Raw genomic sequence first — 20768 nt, 5'->3', positions numbered from 1 at the left:
CTTCATTTTGTTTCTTCATGTTGTGAAGTTTGCATTCCATCTCTTTCTCCTTTATGTCCTGCTGTTTCTTCTCTTGAAGAAACTCTTCGTTTTTCTCCAATGCTTCATCAAGCTGTACTTGCAGCTGCTGATTCAGGTTGACAGCGTGTTCGAGATTCTCACAGATCTCCAGATTAACAGCTTCTGCTTGTTGAAGCTGGTAGCTGTTCTGCTTCTTTTCTGCAATCAGGCTTACAATGCGCTGCTTAGCTTGATTAAACATTATTCCCCAGCCCTCATTTATGATGTCCACGTTGGGCTGCTTCTGTTGGTTCACCAGCATTTCCTTGTGCCTTTCTTCCAAGTCTTTATTTCGGCCTTCTAGTTCTCTGTATTCAGTGTCCAGTTGTCTCTTCTCATGAAGCACTTGTGCATTTCTCTGCAGTACTTCATTAATCTTTACTTGCAAGACTTCATTTTGTTTCTTCATGTTGTGAAGTTTGCATTCCATCTCTTTCTCCTTTATGTCCTGCTGTTTCTTCTCTTGAAGAAACTCTTCGTTTTTCTCCAATGCCTCATCAAGCTGTACTTGCAGCTGCTGATTCAGGTTGACAGCGTGTTCGAGATTCTCACAGATCTCCAGATTAACAGCTTCTGCTTGTTGAAGCTGGTAGCTGTTCTGCTTCTTTTCTGCAATCAGGCTTACAATGCGCTGCTTAGCTTGATTAAACATTATTCCCCAGCCCTCATTTATGATGTCCACGTTGGGCTGCTTCTGTTGGTTCACCAGCATTTCCTTGTGCCTTTCTTCCAAGTCTTTATTTCGGCCTTCCAGTTCTCTGTATTCAGTGTCCAGTTGTCTCTTCTCATGAAGCACTTGTGCATTTCTCTGCAGTACTTCATTAATCTTTACTTGCAAGACTTCATTTTGTTTCTTCATGTTGTGAAGTTTGCATTCCATCTCTTTCTCCTTTATGTCCTGCTGTTTCTTCTCTTGAAGAAACTCTTCATTTTTCTCCAATGCTTCATCAAGCTGTACTTGCAGCTGCTGATTCAGGTTGACAGCATGTTCGAGATTCCCATAGATCTCCAGACTAACAGCTTGTGCTTGCTGAAGCTGGCAGGACATTGTTCTTAACTCATGGCTGTTCTGCTTCTTTTCTGTCATTAGGTTTACAATGCGCCGCTTTGCTTGATTAAACATTATTTCCCAGCCCTCATTTATGATGTCCACGTTGGGCTGCTTCTGTTGGTTCATGAGACTTTCCTTGTGCCTTTCTTCCAAGTCTTTATTTCGGGCCTCCAGTTCTCTGTATTTAGTGTCCAGTTGTTTATTCTCATGAACCATTTCTGCATTTCTGTGCAGTGCTTCATTAAGCTTTACTTGCAAGACTTGTTGGTTCTTGACAAATCCATTGTGCCTTTCTTCCAGCTGTTTATTTTGGGTCTCCATTTGTCTGCACTGCTCTTCAAGTTGAATCTTCTCTGCTTGGATTTGTTTAATCCTGTCTTCTAGATTTTGGTTTACCTGCCTACTTTCAGCAGATGCCCTTCGGACGGATAAAACGTCATCTGGGGAATTTGGCTGTGCACCCTCGAGAGGACAGCCAGCGTAAGCTTGTTGTTTTTTGCTGTGTTTTCTTTCAGACATGTTGTAGTCTTGATAAAATGACTGTGTAAAAGAGCCAACTGTTTCAAAATGTTTCTAAGGCGTACGTTTGAATGCTGCGAACACGAGTGCTGCGAATAAACGGACTAAAAGTTTAGGATTGCACCCCTATTTAAGCCTTTTGGATCAAAGGCATATATGTGCCTTTGATCTGAAAGAACCATTGTAGTATGATGTCATAGGAATTAGGCTGTCACATGACATATGAATGAGGATTCTTTTTTTTAGGTGAGTCAAGTTTTATTCTGTTATTAGTGTGAATGCTTGTAAAAGCATTCACAGTATTGTTCTTCAAATCTTTATTAGTGTGAATGCTTGTAAAAGCATTCACAGTATTGTTCTTCTAATCTTTATTATTATATATTCCGTACGTTTTTTGGCATCTAACTCCTTCAAAACCGTTCGTTCAACTTAGAAAAACCATTCAAACACCGTTAGATTCCTCTTCTTTTGGACATGACTGCTTCTACTTTTCTCATTTTTAACATTTATATTTTTTAAATTATTCAACTTTTTTCAACAAAAATTTCCCATGTATTTCAATGGGGAGACCCTTCAAATCCTCATTCAACTTACTCATTTTCAAACTGTATCTACTTCCACATACATTGACATAGAGCCACCATTCAAACTTTAAAACGAAGACAAGACATTCAACTATTCAACTTGTATTTATCTTTTCAATATCTATTATACTTTTTCTTCAGTTCCAGTTTAAGTTTCATGATGTTTTTTCAGCCGTTTCAGAGTTTATAATGGGTGTGTATGGGACGGAATGTTGGGGCCAGAGTGAGACAGCTCAACTGGTAGAGTGAGAGAAGCAAAAAATTAATCTTAAAATCTTTTTTAAAACTGCTGCTGTGTCCGCAGCGTTTGCTCTACCGGTCTGATTTTACCCTCAAAACGTAGCCATCGCTGTCCTCTTTCATCCAATGTGTTTACTATTGTACTAGGTGTTATGGTTCTTTCATAAATGTCACCAAAGCACAGCCTCCTCCCTCCAACTCTTCCATAGACTCTAATGTTAAAATGGCTCAGAAGGTTCGTTTGAAAATCAGAAGAGCATGGTGTCTTTACACTGTCACCACGTCCATATAATAAACTCCACAGGCATGAAAACCGAGAATTAGGTAGACTAGACATTGCTGTCGCTCACGGTGAAAGAATTTTGTCAATACGACTTGTACTTTTCATTTGGGAACGATTTGTTTCGGCCTGACTTTTCTGTTCATTTTAAGCAGCAAAAGTGAGGTGCATGTCTGTGTGTGTGTATGGAGCCATTGGGTGCAGTCACTATAGCAACCAGGCTCACACCTGCCTGCTTAACGAGCTCTGTCTCACTGTGCCAAGATTCATCTTAAACACTTTCAACTGCTGCTGTGTCCACAGTGTTTGCTCTACAGCCATCATTTTACCCTCAAAATGTCACCATCGTTGTTCTCTTTCCAACACTGTGTCTTTCAAAGCTCAGACATTTAAATTTTTTAAACTGTGTGGATCCAAGCGGAGGGATCACATTTTAGTCATTCAGTGATTCAAAGAATATGAACTTTTAATATTCATTCAGATGTTTTCTGACTCTAAATTTTCTTTCTCATTTCTTAGGTTTTTCTAATTTACATTTAAAACATTTTCAGCTTTTTTCCAACTTCTTCTGTGTAACCTTTAGCTTTTAGCAGTTCAGCTTTTTTGTTTTCAGTTTAAAATACTTGTATTTTTCATCTCATTCAACATTTTTAACTTAACATTCAGCAGTTAATTCATTTCAGTGCATACATTCAGATTCAAGCATTCACACTGCAGTTTCTTCAGAAAATGCACTTTCTAGTTTCTTTAAGTAGTCTTCAGGAATGGTTCTCCAGGCTTCTTGAAGGGCATTCAAACCTCTTCCTTATATGTTGGCTGCCTTTTATTTGGATCTCTGTCAACATGATCCCACACTGCTTCAATAATATAAAGATATAGATCTGGGGAAGCCAATTCGTGATTGATAGTGTTCCACTGTGTGTTTTTTCTGTTTATGTAAGCTTTTATTATACTGGCAGTGTGTTTGGGATCATTGTCCTTCTGAAAAGTTGTTGCCAATGAGATGCTTTACAGATGATGTTGCATGTTGGATCAAAACAGTAGTACTTTGCTCATCATAATTTCATCGGTTTAGAAAAGCTCCAACACCACAGGCTGAAATGCTGATCCAACCACGACAGAGCTTCCATGGTGTTTTACAGATGGCTGTAGACCCGCACTGTTGTACCTCTCTCCTGACCTCCTCTGTATGTATTGATGACAATTTCAGTAAAACATGACAAATTTGGATTCGTGACTCCATGCGAACTGTTACCACTGATTTTCAGTCCAGTTCTTGTGTATTTTGGCATACCTCAGTCTATTCCCCCAGTTTTTCTTCTTTAAGAATGGCTTTTTGACAGCCACGCTTCAGATGACACATTTCTGATCAAGTCTGATCTCTTGGTCCTGTTTCAGGTCTTTGCTGGATTTGTTCATGGACACGACTTTCAGATACTGTTCATTTGCTGTAAATAGCCTTTAGGCCTGCCACTTCTTTTGTCCTCTGCTTGTCCATTTTTTTTCACAGATTGAAATAAAGAAATATGAACAAATAATGTTTTCATGAAAATCTGATATTAACAGGGTGCCCAAAGACATGATTTCAAACTGACTCTTTGCTGCGTTTAATGTCACATGTGACACAACAGTGAGCTTTCTTATCAGTGTTAAAAACATTAATGTGAAAATGCTCAGGTACAAGGACTGGACTGGAAATGAGTGAAAAAGCAGCCAATGTCCAAAGAAAAACCCATCAGAAAGCCTGAAGATGTATTGCTGTCTCCTTGGAAGCAAAATATGAAGAAATGGGAGATGGCTCAAGACTTTTGCGCTTTTCCAGCTGGATGGGTCGGATATATGACTATGAGCCTGTTGCCTTGACTGTGATGGTGACGCTGACTGGCTCATTATCGTCTCCAGGGGGAGGGGCTTGGCTGGTGGGTGTTAGGGTGGCACTCATAGGTGAAGAAGTGAGGGGTGAAGATGCCCGGGGTAAAGCCATGGCTGGACCTGCAAAACATCAAAGTTCAGCAGATAAGACAGATGTGCATTATGATTTTTAGGCCTGCTGACGGTTGAAACATCTGCTTAGAGATATTCCGTCACTTCCATGTGGGCCATCAGCAACGTCCTACATGGGTCTAGATGTGTGTTTATAGATGTATGGTCACTTAGGGTAGCTCATCTTGCCTAGGCTGGATGATCCACCAATCTCCTCTATTCCTCCCTCTGACCTGCTGACCACTTCATCCTCTGGGAAGTTGATGTTTTCCCTTGACTGGCTGTGCTGCCTGGAAGCAGGAAATGATAAAACGCCATTTCTGTAGCAATAACTGCAAACAGGAAATCATTAATTCTTGGTTTTATAGACATATATATCCAGATACTCACCTGCCAAATAACAAGTCATGTAGTCCTGGTGGAAAGAAGACAACATTAACATCACAGTGATTTTAAACAGATCAGCAGGATATTGGTGCTCATGTGCGGTGGACTCACGAGGGTTGTTGTTGCGGTTGCGGATTATGTACATGAGCAGCAGAACCGTAAGAATGGCTGCAAAGAGCATCCCACCAATAGCTGCTCCAATCACAGCAGGGTACACATTGTAGCGTGGTTCAGCTGCAACACATCATAGTTACAGATTGCAAAAAAGTTCAAATCTGTCAGAACACCGCTGCTACATCCAGGAGCTCGAGTGGTTCTCAACCCAGGTCAGTGTATGCCATGATTTGAAAACATCACTTTACTATTATCCTGTAATAATAAATGTTGCTTAGGTTCTTCTTTAAAGGGAGCTCTGTTGAACTGAACAACGTGGATTCATTCATTCATTCATACAAGGGTTGAAAACCACTGAACTATCCTACCATGTTACAGTTCTAGTCAGATGTTCATCTACTTATCAGGGGCATGAATCTCATGATAAATTAAGGGTTTTAATGATTTATTTGAACTGTTCTTTTTTCAGGGTGGAAGGATTGTACAGCATACATCTTTAATGACTAAAAAAACAAGAATTGGGTGCACAATTTTCTTTTTTTTTTTTTGTAATCAACAGAGAATAGAAATTAGCCTGTGTTAGCCTGCTTTGTCTGCATTTCAACCATGTGAAAATGCTGATTAATGATGAAAATAAAGAATTTGGAGGTAGTCCTCCTTCTTCATTATTCCACCCACTTTATGCACTTTATGTGCCAGTGCATCGGCAGCAACACAGCCCCACAGTATGATGCCACCACCACCATGCTTTACGCCTGGCACAGTGCTCTTAGCTTTGAAAGTCTCACCTTTACTCCTCCAAACATACCTCTTAGTCATTGTGGTCAAATAGTTCACTTTAGTGTGGACAGTGATACTGGTGTTCCAGCAGTTTCTAGTTAATGGGAGGCTTGACCCTTGTTGGTTCCTGGGTTGTTCCTGAACATCATAACCAATTTCCTCTGATCTGAGGGTGACTGTTTGGTTTTTCTTTGCGTCCTTGGCAAAGTGGAGGCACATCAGAATAACTTGTACTTATGCACTCTTGTTTGAACCAATGATCTTAGAATCTGTTTTAGAAATGGCTCTAAGAGACTTTCCGAACTGCAAATCTCTTCACTGAATTTCTTGGACTTTCCTGTTGTTGTGAGTATTGGTCAATCCAGTAAGTGCCCTCAAACAAGTTCTTTTTTATGTTGGCAAAGAGAAAGTACCAGCTGTAGTCCATCATGATCACTAATGAGAAGTTAATCCACCTTTGCCCTGTTAAGATAAAAGACCTTGTAGAACCATCAGCACCACTTGTTAAAAGATCTGAGTGTATGTCTTTATTACATAAAGATGTAATAAAGACATATGCTGCACCATCATACAAACCTATAAAAAGAAAAATTCAAAGAAATTGCTGAAAGCCCGAAATTACATTCATGCCAATGATGAGTGTATGAAAATCTGACCATAACTGCACAGGTTTCTCTGCAACCTAAATAAAACAAATGGCTTATTCAGAACAATTTCCAGCAATAATATAATACAAAGTGGCACATTTATCACACAGGATGAATTCGAGGGAAGATCAGGAGGACAGAAAAGAAGAAAGTAACAAGGAAGTGAGGGAAAGGTGTGTAAGCATGAGGTATGTGTCATTGTTTGCATGTGTTTTTGAGTCTTTCACCTGAGTGGATAACAAAAAAAACAAACAAACAAAAAAAAAACACCATAGTTAGACACATTAATCATAACACAACGTTAAAGATTGTATCTCATAATTAGCAATGGTGCTTGAAAGAATTTTTTGTATTCCTGCATAAAAATAACCTGAAGCATCATCTGATTTTAACACTAGTGTAAAAAAAAGACAACACAGTTAAGCAAATGACACAAAAATATTATCTACCACCTATGTAGATCCTTTTTAATAAGTCTTTGTTATCCTCCATCGAAGTGGTTGAACATCAAAGCAAGGTGTGCAATAACGCCCTCTCTCACATTCATGAGTAAATAAGCAATCATGGTGTGCTTGGCTGTTCAAAGAGAACTCTGTCCACAGCACATCAGAGTCCTGTTGGCGTAATATTTTGCCCACTGTGCGAGAACAAAATAGGTGCTTGGTTTAATTGTCTTTTAATTGTAAATTGCGTGTTTGGAGAAAAGAGATCACTTCATTCCTGCCTGTCAGGAGAAAGTTGGGTGTTGCAGCAAGATGAGGATCCTGTTCGATCACAAATTGATTTATTGCTCATTTTTTTTAATGGGTAAGGTAAAAGTCCCAATTTTAAGCCAATTTCTTGTATGCTAGACTGATGTTTAAGCTGCAGTTACTTCTGCATTAGGGGTGGGTTTTTATAATCGATTTATCGATTAAAATCGATTCTGGCTTGGATAACGTGAAATCGATTCATTAAAATCCTGAATCGATTTTTTAATATAAATTAATTTTGCCCGAAATGCCAGAATCTCAGGTGAAACCTCACAAAATTTCAACAACCACCTAACAGCTAAAACTACGGAGCCCCGCAGGAGACATGGGAGAAAAAAAAATTAAGACGGACTTTTGCGAGATCTCGCAAAAGTTTTAGCCGCATTCTTCGGAGGCCGCCAGCTCGAAGCCGACCGGGAGGTCGAGGCACGATGTGCCGGGAGAGCGGTGTTCCTCCCCGCTGTAGTAGGTCTCAACCTCCTGTTAGCTTTGAGATGGTGGGTGTCAGATCTCCGAAAACGTCGGAGCACTTTTGCAAATATGTGATGTCTTGTAAACCGAGCAGATATTTGACATTTACACAGCTACATTCACGCCTCAAAATATCTTAAAAGTTTATTTTGTGACCCAGAAAGAGTAATATTACAACTAAGTAGCTGCCGCCATTGTTGGAATTCAACTTTTGCAAGATCTCGCAAAACTTTTGCGAGATCCCGAGTTACTTTTGCGAGATCCCGAGTTTGTAGTATGGAGCGGGGCTCCGTAGTAGACATGGGAGGACCCTCATTTATAAACACAACTTCTCACCTCACAAATACCTCATCTGGAACAACAGAGATATTTTATTTAAAAATAAATCACTTTTCCTGGAAACTTGGGTCCAGAATGGGATCCTATTGGTGGCTCAGCTGGTTAATAAAGAGGGACAACTACTTACTTACAACGACTTTATTGCACTATATAATTTTCCAATTAGTGTTCAGGAATTCTCAATGGTGCTTGGTGCCATACCCTCAGGGACTTTAATGTTATATAAAAACACTGACAGCTCAATATCTACCTCAGTCACTCTCCCTGATCCAGCTGAGTCACCAATAGGAAAACTCTGCTTTTCACAAGAACTTGGTAACAGCAATAAGAGAATACGTAGTTTATTCCAGGAAGATATCGTCTCTCTCCCGTATATAATATCTTATTGGAACCGATATGTTCCAGATATCAAGTGGAAGACAGTCTGGATGATCCCCCATAAATATTTGATTGTAAATAAGGTGAAGGAAGTCTCATTTAAAATTCTACATAAATGTTATCCAGCCAGTCACTACATGGTAAAATTTAAAAGGGACATAAATGCTAATTGTACTTTCTGTGGGGATCATCCAGAAACTGTGACACATCTTTTTTGGTACTGTTCTTTTACACAGAGATTCTGGAAGGAATTTAGCAGTTTTGTTATTGTCCATATTTTAAGGGAGTTTTCTTTACAATGGGAAAATGTTTTATTCTGTTTCTTTAAGTTCCCCAAGAAGAATGATAAATGTTTTTTTATGATAAATTTGTTAATACTTTTAGCTAAATTCTTTATTCATAAATGTAAGTTTACTAACAAAACACCATATTTCTGTCATTTTTTTAAGGATGTGGAATTTTACATACAATCAATATCAGACTCCACCAACAAAAAGGCTCTCAAAACAATATATGTATGTGAATTTTTGCGTGTATTCTTATGATTGTTACTTTTTTCTTTTACCCCTGGCTTTGTGTGTTCATGTTCTGTTGTTTTGTATACTTCATCCGTTCGTATGTTGTATACTCATTGTTTGTTAAATAAAGTTTATTTAAAAAAAAAAAAAAAAGACATGGGAGAAAAAAAATTAAGACGGACTTTTGCGAGATCTCGCAAAGCTTTCGTCAGATCTCGCAAAACAAACTCGGGATCTCGCAAAAGTTGAATTCCAACAATGGCGGCAGCTACTCAGTTGTAATATTACTCTTTCTGGGTCACAAAATAAACTTTTAAGATATTTTGAGGCGTGAATGTAGCTGTGTAAACGTCAAATATCTGCTCGGTTTACAAGACATCACATATTTGCAAAACTGCTCCGATGTTTTCGGAGATCTGACACCCACCATCTCGAAACTGTGCATTGTGCCTCGACCTCCCGGTCGGCTTCGAGCTGGCGGCCTCCGAAGAATGCGGCTAAAACTTTTGCGAGATCCCGAGTTACTTTTGCGAGGTTTTGCGAGATCCCGAGTTACTTTTGGGAGATCTCGCAAAACTTTCGCGAGATCCCGAGTTACTTTTGCGAGAGCTCGCAAAAGGTCATCGTATTTTTTTTTCTCCCATGTCCCCTGCGGGGCTCCGTAGTTTTCTACATTATTTGCTTGCTTGTTACGCACAAGTCTACCGTTGTTTACAGCGCTGTCGGCTGCTGTTTTTTTTCCTTTTACATACTTCCGAAAAGAAAACCTAATTTCTGCCGTTCAATACTGAACAAATTTAAACTTTTTAAAATTATGCAAAATGCAGAATGCTCAGCTGTGTCTCTAATAAAACCGCTGTAACGTTCATATGTTGATTAATGGTTTTCTTTCGTTTTTGATGTACTGCAGAATATTTTTATAAAATCCCAGGCCAGGAAAACCTCCTTCATGTTTTTCTGTGTTTTATCTTCAGCTACTTTGACACAAGCAGATGCTGCTGTGATGCTTACACCTTTGATAAAGTCTTGCGTGTGTCAGCTTCCTTTTTATAGATACAAAAATATGTAAATGTACTGATCTGAATTATAATATTTCTGACTGTCAAAATTTCCCAGATTCAAATCGAATCGAATCGAATCGAATTGAATCGAAAATGCCCATCTCTTTGCTAAAAGTCTCATATGTCTCACATTTCCTGTACCTGGAGTCTGTGCAGCAGAAGGGTGTCCCACAGTGCGGTGGTTCACCGGTATGATGCGAAACTGGTAGGTAACCGTTGGCGTCAGGCTCCCCACTGTATAAATCCTGACAGCTGGATCCTGGAGGATGTTACGGTTCCAGATTACGGGACCAACTTTCTCCTCATTCCCACTTCCTTTCCTTTGTGGTCGCTCAGACATCCATCGGTGCTCCAGGAAGAAACCTGTCCAACCTCCTGCTTCCTGGTTCTCCACCACCCACTCCAGCTCCACCTCATTACGCTGTCGACTGGTGTACATCACTCTGACCAGGGTTGCATTGGGTGGCATGGGGTTCTCTACAGAAATAACACAAACAGAAATATCCCCATCTCTATGACTTCTGTGTGATGACCACTTGTAACTTTTTATATAGCTCATCAACTTTCATGCTGACTGTAACTTTATTGGCAGTAATTGTACAAACATCAGAGGTGTTATAGCATTCTGATCTTACACTCAGCAAGAAAGTAATTTAGAATTAAATATAGATTAATAATTCTTACTCTTGATGACTAAAGTGATATTGATTTCGGTTCCTCCCACTGCGTTGGAAGTGGAGCACCTGTACTCGCCGCTGTCTTGAGTTTCATTTGTGTCTCTCACAGTCAGATTGGCCCATTCAGGCGCTCTCAGAAGCATGTACTTTGAGGTGTCTTGCACACCGACACCCTGATTATTAAACCAGATGATTTCATTGACAGGAAGGTAGTTGGCTCTCAGATTGCAGGTAAGCTGAACGTCGCTCCCCTCGTACACAGACACGACTCTGCGCTGTGTCTGGAGCACTGGTGCCTCTACATGTGACAGTGTACAGATTAATTATTTAACAATTTATATCTGCTATTTGTTGTACAGTGAGAATGTGCACTGACCCAGTGAGAGTCTGCAGGTCTTGGTTTCGACCAGAAGTGGGTGTTTAGCGTGGCAGGTGTAAGGTTTCCCACTGCGAGCTGTGCCATAGCGGAGGTTCAGGATGTTGAAGGTTTGTTCCCCACCTTTGCTCTGACCTTCGGGGCCCTCCCACCACACCAAGGCTTTCGGGGCCCCTCCCTCCCAGTAGCAGGACAGCATCAAGGACTGTTTGTCATTATTCACATGAGCAAAGCACAGTGGCTCTGCAGGGGGAATATCTGACGGAGGAGAGGAGAGATATAAACATGTTCAGATACATGATCACAAAACTGCCACTAACTTATCTTTTACTGTTTGTTGACATTTGTGCACCCACATGTGCGTGTGCTGCACTGTGTCGACTGTTTCAGGGCAGGATGGGAGCCCAGGCAAGTGAACAAACTGTTATTAGAAGTCAGGCCTCCAGAGGGCAGCATGATGGCAGTGCTGGAGGCTGAACTTGTTTGCTGGGCTGTGTTGAACTGATCTTGTATCAGGTCTCCAGTCCAGTGGAGGGAAGGTGAGGGGAATCCACCAGGCCAGGAGCACAGCAGCCTCAGAGAGGTGTGATTCAGAGCCGGCTCCACAGAACAGGACGGGGAGCCATCAGGGGGGTCTGTGGGGAATATGATAGAGGTAACAAGGTAATGATGTGCAGAGTGGAGTTCATCAGGGCCCGGAAACTTTTTTTTTTCTCGATTATTGCTACATTGTTAAGGATGTTTGGTTAAAATAACTATGCAAAAATTATCGAAGAAGAGATATGTTGTTATGATTTTGCAGGTTTCTTTTCTTTTGTTGGTGGTGGAGTTCTTCTGAAAATGTAATCTTAGCAAACAGCAAAAAAACAAGACGTGTGCAAAACCAAAAAAGGGAGAATGAATGACGTGCTTGCCATGATTGTGACATCACAGTGAGATACCTGCCAGAGAGTCCCATCAACTTCCAAGATGGTCCAAACAGGAGAACAGGTCAGCAAGTCTTCCATTATCTGCTGTGTGTGTGTGTGTGTGTGTGTGTGTGTCTGTGTGTGTGTGTGTGAGAGAGAGTTTGAAGGTGTTTAAGCTTTTGAAATAGGTATATCAGATGAATGTGCTGAATGGAGTCAGAAGACATTCAGAAAAAGAAACTGAAAAGGATTCTGCATTAAGTGAAATGATCAGGGAGATGTTTCTAGGTCAGAGGGTGAAAATCAAAGATGTTTAACCTCCTAGGACCTGGCATCCACATATGTGGACATCACATTTTGGGTTGTCTAGACCAAAATACTTAATTTTGCTCTACAAGGGCCTGATATCCACGTATGAGGACATTATACTGCCTCTGTTTTATCAAAATTAAAAACGAATATCCTCATATGTGGCTCTCATTTTTCTAAGGAACAAAAATCGGGTAAAAAAAAATAAATTCTGGTGATTCTTTGTTTTTACATTCATCGGGTCCCAATATGCCCAAATATCAAAGAGAAATTAAAAATGCATGCCTTGGAAGAGTTCGGGTCTTAGGAGTTGAAGCTGTTGATAGTATTGTACTGAAAATGTCAAATCTGAACAGTTTTATCACATTTGACTCTTTTACACTCCTTGCAATAACAAGAGAGAACAATAGGCGTTAGGGTAGAGTGCAGGGATTGAAAGAGGAGTAAGATGCTTAATAGCATGATCAGAGATCAGAGGTCACACTCACAATAGACTGTCAGGCTGATGGTTTTTTTGGAGCGGGTGTTAAGGTAGGTATTCTGAGCCAAGCAGGCGTAGTCGCCAGTGTGCATGCGGAGGATCTTGGTGATGGTGAACTTCTCCCCGCTGTAGACCTGCGAGTTGTTGTAGAACCAGACGTACTGACTGGCTGGATTGGACTGGGCCTTACACACCAAAGAAACAGTCTCTCTCTCCAGAGCCGAGTAACCCCGCTCTGTTATACTGTACGGAGTCACGTCTATCTGAGGAATGTCCGGGCCGACTGAGGAGAAAAAACATTGCTGCGAAATTTAATGTGATGGACCTTCTGCTTCATTTAAAAAAGTGTCCAAAAAAGCTGACTCATAACAAAATGTTTCATCCAAGTTAGTTTAGTTTCACACGATGACATTTTCTCTGAGAGTGACAAATGCTGATGATGCACAGTGTCCCTGTAATTTACTGATTTACTCACACAGAAAATGCCAAAGACAAGTTTAAATTAGACAGAAAATATCAAAGTCATACCAAGTTCTGTTTCTTTAAGACTGCAACCTTAAACCACTGTCTTATTCTGTTTGCTTCTTTAAAAAAAAATAAAATAAAATAAATAAATACAAAAATCTCCACATTGATCCAACTTACAGATGGTGTTCAGCCACACGCGGTTGGAGCTTTCACTGTTAACTGCGTTGCTGGCCACACAGCGGTACCAGCCGGTGTGGTTGCGGTTGACGTTGGTCACATTGATAACACTGCTGTCGCCCTGTGCGATGATCGTGATGTTACCACTGTGGGTTTCATGTTGCCACACATACCGGATCGGTCCAGTCCCATTTTCCAAATCGCAGTGCATCCACATTGTAGATCCTTCCACTGGAGATTCCACACTCAGCGAAAGGGAAGGCTTAGTGACAGGGACTGCATTAACGGCGAAGAAACACAGTGTTCAGTAACTGGAAAGATCATTTTACAAACAAAGCTGCAAGTTCCCACAAGCAGCAACATTGGAGACTTAACATGAGACCAGTGTCAATGCTAGAAAAAAGGGGCCCTACAAGGGTAAATATAATTTGTTTGCTATGGCAAATCTTTTACTTTCTCCTGCCTTTACCTATGCTAATTTTGATTACAAAACAGGAGCTCACCACTGTTAGCATAATAATGTTTATGCTAAGATGTTTATATAATGTTTCCTTTTCAGTATTTAATCTAACACAGGGGTGTCAAACTCAAATACACAGTGGGCCAAATTTCAAAACTGGAACAAAGTCGCGGGCTAACGTTAATATTTATTGAAATATATTTATTCCTCCAGATATAAGAATGAATCTTTTCTTATGGACTCAAACACGTTTTGCTGAAAAACTGAATATGGAACAAGCAAAGCTTAATACTAAACAATATATATATTAGCTGTATAATACCAGTAGGCCAGCTCTAATAGTAATTTGGTATGGCTTCGCGGGCCAAATGTAATTAGGCTGCGGGTCAAATTTGGCCCACGGGCCAGAGTTTGACACCTATGATCTAACAGCTTTTCTAGAGTCTGTGCTCCAGTCGAAGTGAATTTTTAGCAATAGTTCTTTCATGTCTACCATATTGCACTTGATAATGAGCCTGTCAAACATATTTCTTGACTGGTTGGCAATGTTTCCTGGAGGTTGCTGACTCTCACTTGTTGAATCTAGTTGCAAAGAAAGTGCTACACCAAAACCCTCTGTGTGATTGCTTTGGTTGCTATCAGAGTGTCACAGTTGCTTGTAGTTTTTTGTGTTTGTCTGCAAATATCCACTAAATACTAGCCAGGTTGCAGTAAATCCTGAGAAAGTGAAATACAAAATAAAAATGGAGAAGGTTTGCCTTCAAAATCAAAGTTGTTCCACAGAGCTACAGCCAACATGTTCCAAAGGTTCAACTTTTACTTTGTAGTTAGACAGTCTTCATTTGTAGTTTGTGTCACACTCATCACAGCTTTACTACAGCTCAGAGAATAGCTGGACGCCGCCCATCATTTTCATTCAAACTATGACCCATCAATATGCTAGCGCCCAGAGAAATCACAATTGTTTTGCCAACCGATTGGAAAAAATGTGTGGACCCTAGTGACAGATGGTTGCCAGTGGGTCAGCCTGTGAAACTGAGACTTTAGCAATCATTTTCCAGGAACTGCTGTCAACTTTCAGCAACCACTCACAATCGGTCAGAGAATCTATATTTTTTTCCTCACGACCATTAGTTGCCAGTTGGTCAAGGCCTTTGTGACTTAGGCCTACTTCATTTGATCCTATATTGAAAACTTGATTGTTAAACATTTAAATTGGCTGACAAGTTAATGGTGTGGTTAGTGGTCACCTGTCTGCAAAACCTCAATACAGTTTATGGAGGCGCTTGCCAAACAAGCTAGTTGCATAAGCTTGGCCTCAACCCCCTTATCTAAAATTCCTATTTTGGGGGCTTGAAAAAACAAGCTCACCCTTTAAAAATGGTGAGAAATAATCTGTAGTGCTAGTATTCATCTTTTGTGTGCAGTCTATGGTCCCTCTATGGCCAACCTTAATACAAAGCTATAATCTCCTGATTATAGGAAATTGTGTTTTAGACTTTTATAATCTAAATCATCTTTGCCAAATAAAGTAAAGAAGCTTTTTTTTCTTAAAGTTTTAAAATGCTCTGTTCAAAAGACCAACAAATACAGTAACAGATGAACTTTATGGACAAGATTTATTCAGCCCAGTGGTTTTTATCTACATAAAATTCTCTGCAGTGAGTGAATTGCAGCTTTTTAAACCACCACAGTGTCCTTTAGCACATCAGTAATATAGCCGTGTCTGCTTTGCTCACAGACAAAGCAACACATGTTGAACAGTAGTGTTTCTGAGATGATAAAGGACAAAAAAAGAGAGAAATATCTACAGATCTTTATTTTCAGTTTTCTGCAGTGTTCCATCTCTTCCTCTTTCTCTCCAATTCACATGGCGACAGGGATACTAATGACTCACAACAGTAATTTGGATACACTGTATAATAATTTAGGATAATAAACCCAAGTACACATCAAGTCTACTGTCCTAGTTTGGAATATATAAGACAAATTTCTCCATGTTTGAGAAATTGGGCAACAAGACTGAATGTCAGTCTCTTGCAGCGCCACTGTTTCAGCTATAAACTGACTAAAAATTTGTAGCATTCGTGATAGCAGGAAGTCTTACCTCGGACAATGAGATGCACGTAGTAGTAGTAGACTTTGGGCTCGTTCTCTATGTCATAGAAAGCCTGGCAGGTGAATAAGCCTTGTGCAGCCAGAGGCAGCTTCTCAATGCTTATAGCTGCACTGTTTGAGATGACAGTCAGCTGTCCCAGCGTCTCAGCCAGCTTCTGAATCCTCGGTCCTCGTCCCACATTATACACCACTGCTTTTATGCCTTCAGTACCAGGCTTGGTGAAGCTCCATATGTACATGTCAGGTACAGAGGGACCACACTCAAGGATCACAGCTTTGCCCACTACCCCATACACACTGGCGTCCTGGTACACCACCTCATACATCTGGGTGTCCTTGTATACAACCTCTCCATTGGGGTTGATCTGCAGGGCTGGAGGAGGGAAAGGATACAAAGATATGCATGCAAATATGGGTGTAAAGGAACAGGAGACGCTGGTGTCGTTTACCTCGTCAGTGTTCGGTCGCAGGATTGATTACACAGTGAGTCTCAGAGGCAGTGTAACATTGTTACAAGTGATTCCAGGCATTTCTTTTTCTTAATTTCCACATTCAGGTTCTAAAACAGCTTTTGCAAGCATAGCCTTTCTGCTTGTTATCTACAGCGCCCTGTGACCCATTGTTTAGATCAGTAAGAACCAAATAACTGTAGATGCATCAGTGTATTTGCTGCTCATCCCAAATTTGATTACAGAAATGCCAAATATATGTTCTTGGTGAATTTTGAAATGTTATATTGAATACTTTGCATTATTTAACAGTCTACATACTGATATGTGCTTTCAGAAAATGTAAATGTATGACATGCAAGTATTCAAATCCTACATTTTTGCAACAGCATTCCAGATCATGAAGAATTCACTTCTCTTAATTTGCTGTTTTAAAGGATGTTTAAAAAGTAGGGGTTTAAATTAATCCACAGACACTGGAAAACTCTTACCATTTTCCCCCAAAGGGACCAGACTGGTAGTTAGATATAGAATGGCCAGTCCTAGCAGTGGAGCCACCATGGTATCATGATGATCCCGAGTCCAACAACCTCTTTACTCCCAAAAAATGTGGAAAAGATCAAAAGGTGAAGCCTAACTGACCATTATAACCCTCCTTCAGATGCCTGATGTTCCATCTTTCGTACTCTCTGATCTGCAGGTCTTCTTGGAGATTCCAGTGCATTCGACTGAGAGTAGGAAGGGACGGAGGGTCAGTAAACTGATTTAGGCTCAATTATTAATGTGTTTTCCTTTCTCTCTATCCCTCTATCCTTCTTTCTTTCTCCTGCTGGGTTAGAATAACACACTGACACCGAGACCATCTATTATACAAGAAAGCCACGTAAGTGGATGGGCTGGCCTTTCACGCACACACACACCTGCACATTAACTAATGCAGTCACAGTTGCAGCTGAATCTGTCATTTGCGGACTTAATTCCACAATCCTCTACACAGGAATTTCATACAAATTTCAGATCTCCGGAATGTCATAAACATATATCTTTATCTATATATAAAAACTATATAAAATTTCTCTCTATATATATGTAAATGTATAAATATATACAAGACAAAAATATATAGGAGGAGAGCTCTGCAAAAACATTTATGCAGTCCGAGTACGATTAAACTGCATTTGTAATGTGCAGTCATCTTGGGTGACTTGTGAGATTAAAGGCTTCAGATTTCAAAGGTTTTATGAGGATCCAAGGAGCAGAGTAAACTCTACCAGTGGGATTAAAATTATTCAGTAAAAGTATTCAGTATTTCACCCTCATGTTTCCTCACAGCATGCTCTCATTGCATGCCAACATTTAAAAATGTAATCTCCACTTTACAGTCGACTGCAAGAATGCACAGTCTGTCCATCAAACACTTTTATTTAGTAATTTTAACAATTATCAGCATGTGTTTATGTTTATACAAGAGCAGAATAGACTGCTTGGTGGAGCCGTGAGTATGTAATGTGACACGTTTGTCATGAATGAATGAATGCAGGGTGCAGATCAGTTTCCCTCACTTGGCAGACAAACAGAAGGCTGGAATACAGCAGATTACTAAACAGACAATAAGGTACATACTTTTCCTTATTTAGGTGAAACTAATCAAATGTTAAAATGCAGCTTTATCAGCTGTTAATCCCAGCATGAGAATTATTAAGGGAAATTAAGAGGTCTATAGTCACGTGCAATAAATTCCTCAAACGTCATTATTATTTGATATTGTTATATATAGTTTTGATGAGAACTGATGAGATTGAATTTTCGCTCTTAATACTGACTGACTGGTTCTCAGGCACAGAAATGTGCCGTTCAGAATCATAATTTCTCAAATTAGATGCAGACTTTCACTACAACAATTTGGCTAGGAGCTCTTTTCTATTTGTTGGCTTGTTTTGTTTTTGTATTATATTTTGCATATAGACAAAAAAAGTTGGGACAGTGTCATGTTTACCACTGTATAGCATCCCCTCTTCTTCTAACGACAGTCTGTAAACTGGGAGCTGAGGAGAGCAGCTGCTGGAGTTTTGTGGATATAGCTCCTTGATGATGCTCCTAATGTTTTCACATCAAGACGTTTCTACTTTTCTACAAAGACATGTTGCTGCAGTAGATGCAGTATGCAGTTTATCTTTGTTTTATTGAAATATTCAGGCCTTCCCTGAAAAAGATGTCACCTGGAACATATGTTGCTCTAAAACCTGTATACACCTCTCAGCATTGATGGTGCTTTTTCAGCAGCCAAGTCCGTAGGCACCATGCCATCAGAGATGCAGGCTTTTAAGCTGAGTCAGTGGTCAGTGACTTTATTGTCCCCAGTGGGAAATTGATTTGCAGCATGTCCACACATCAAACAACAAATACTTTCTTTTTTTTTTAAAAAAGAAGAAGAAGAAGAACAGAAAAGAAAAGAAGATAAGCACTGAAAAAAGATGGTTCCTTTTCTCTTTGGTCTAAGAACAAGGTGCCCATGTTTTCCCAAAAAGAATTTCAATTTTGATGCACATACATGTTCATAAACTAATTATACAGTGTCTAATTGGTTGTAATCTTTCTGTTACCTATACATTTCTGGTGGCTTCCAATCGGTTTGCTTTGTCTTTTTTTAGGACTCTAAACACAGAATTCAACATTTTGAAAGCTGTTACAACTGAAACTAGACACCTACTGTATATTTCACTTTGCTGATTTATGTATAGAGCCGTTCAAGATGTTCTTGCCTCCATGTTGTCCAGTCATTCCCAGTAATGGACACCTTTTGATACAGCTATAAAAGATATTGTGTGTAAAGCTTCAGTCTTGACCAAATATGACCAAATTTATGTAGAATGATACGAAACGGGTAGTAAGTCTCAATAGAAAAAATGCTGTTTTTATGTATGTGGACTACAAACACTTAATCTTCTTTGATCGTCTCCACTAACATCACCTGATATCTACAATGTTCTTTTTGCTACTGTAGTGTGCAGAGTGACTATGCCGAGATCTGTAAGGCATCAGAATAAAGGCTTAAAAAAGAGGTGTTAAAAAGATTATTTTTAGCTCAATCATTTTACTTTAAGGGAAATCATCGAAATCATCTAAAATTGGCCTAAATTTCAAACTACTGTCAGTGAGTCCAGCACTGGCCACCCTATCCAAATCACCCTAACATCAGTTAATGCAGAAAACATCTACAAGAACTCCAAAGATGAATCACAGAATTTTTTCAGGTAATTAGAAGCTATTGGTGTAAAAATGCACATATCCACTGATCTGAATGAGAGATGTGCCTTATAAAGTGACATTTTCTAGAGTCAGAAACTAGGATTTCTTTCACAAATACACATTCACACTTGAATACACACACTGGGGGCAACTCAAGGATGCTTCAACATGCAGACTGGAGGAGTTGTTTCTAATTGGTCGATGAATCACACTATGTCCTGAGTGGTGACGCTGAATTTGATAAGCAGAAGATGGATGAGTGGGTGGATGGATGGACTCACCCTGTGGTTCAATTCTGAATATATGAATTTAAAAATATATATTTTTTGCCCCAACTACAGTATTGTTGCTGTCAGTCACATTTCACACATTGTTTCATCACTGTGGATTGATTGATTTCACCTTATTAGGAAAAAAAAAGGATCTGGCACTTGGATACAAACTCATCTACACTAAATAGTTCATCCTTATATAAGTATACAGGATATTTCCAGTGTAATATTTTAAGGTAAAAAACAAACAAACAAACAAACTATTTCCCTCATCTAACTCTTTCTGTCACTCTCACACACACAGAAGGTTAACACAAGCTTTCACTAGCTCCATTTTTTGATGAAAGGTAGGCCCAGTTACAAATTCAAGCCTCTGACTGTGAATGAAGAAGCTGCAAGGGGTTCTCCAAACCTGTGGCTAAGATGCTAAAACAAAATATTTCTCCTATTTTATAAATGAAAACTACAGTAGGCTGGTCAGAGTTTTATGTATAACATTTAATTTACTGTATCGAACATGCTTTAAATGACTGTGAGCTTTGCAGTGAAAAGTCGATGTGGGGAACTCGTAACTTTTACTGTATTTTAAAAGAGCTAAAAAGCAAACTGTCAACAAAAATAGTCACATGTGAATTACAGCTGAAAGAGAGGGGCGTGTGA

At 39.7% G+C, this 20768-nt stretch overlaps 1 protein-coding gene across 1 annotated transcript; it reads right to left on the bottom strand.

The window, feature by feature from the left end:
- Positions 1-4577: 4577 nt before the first annotated feature.
- LOC134635713 (V-set and immunoglobulin domain-containing protein 10-like 2) lies at positions 4578-17148 on the bottom strand. The gene is made up of 13 exons (XM_063485185.1): positions 17100-17148; positions 16486-16562; positions 16128-16455; positions 13561-13836; positions 12923-13198; positions 11574-11852; positions 11218-11475; positions 10849-11139; positions 10306-10641; positions 5216-5338; positions 5108-5132; positions 4907-5007; positions 4578-4726 (listed from the first exon to the last, which is right to left on the bottom strand). The coding sequence occupies exons 1-13, from the start codon at positions 17146-17148 to the stop codon at positions 4578-4580; spliced, it is 2568 nt and encodes an 855-aa protein (XP_063341255.1).
- Positions 17149-20768: the final 3620 nt, after the last annotated feature.

The sequence above is a fragment of the Pelmatolapia mariae genome, linkage group LG10_11 (assembly GCF_036321145.2).
Source record: "Pelmatolapia mariae isolate MD_Pm_ZW linkage group LG10_11, Pm_UMD_F_2, whole genome shotgun sequence".
Taxonomy (NCBI): domain Eukaryota; kingdom Metazoa; phylum Chordata; class Actinopteri; order Cichliformes; family Cichlidae; genus Pelmatolapia; species Pelmatolapia mariae.
Note: the sequence above shows the minus strand (reverse complement) of the source record. Positions and strands in the feature narration are given on the sequence as shown.

What these genes read in the sequence shown, in the direction of transcription:
- LOC134635713 (XM_063485185.1), bottom strand. Translation starts at nt 17,148, where the DNA reads ATGGTGGCTCCACTGCTAGGACTGGCCATTCTATATCTAACTACCAGT. An exon ending in ACAGTGCAGCACACGCACAT is followed by an intron (nt 11,476 to 11,573) that starts GTGGGTGCACAA and finishes CTCCTCCGTCAG; the next exon opens with ATATTCCCCCTGCAGAGCCA. An exon ending in CAACCGCAACAACAACCCTC is followed by an intron (nt 5,133 to 5,215) that starts GTGAGTCCACCG and finishes TCTTTCCACCAG; the next exon opens with GACTACATGACTTGTTATTT.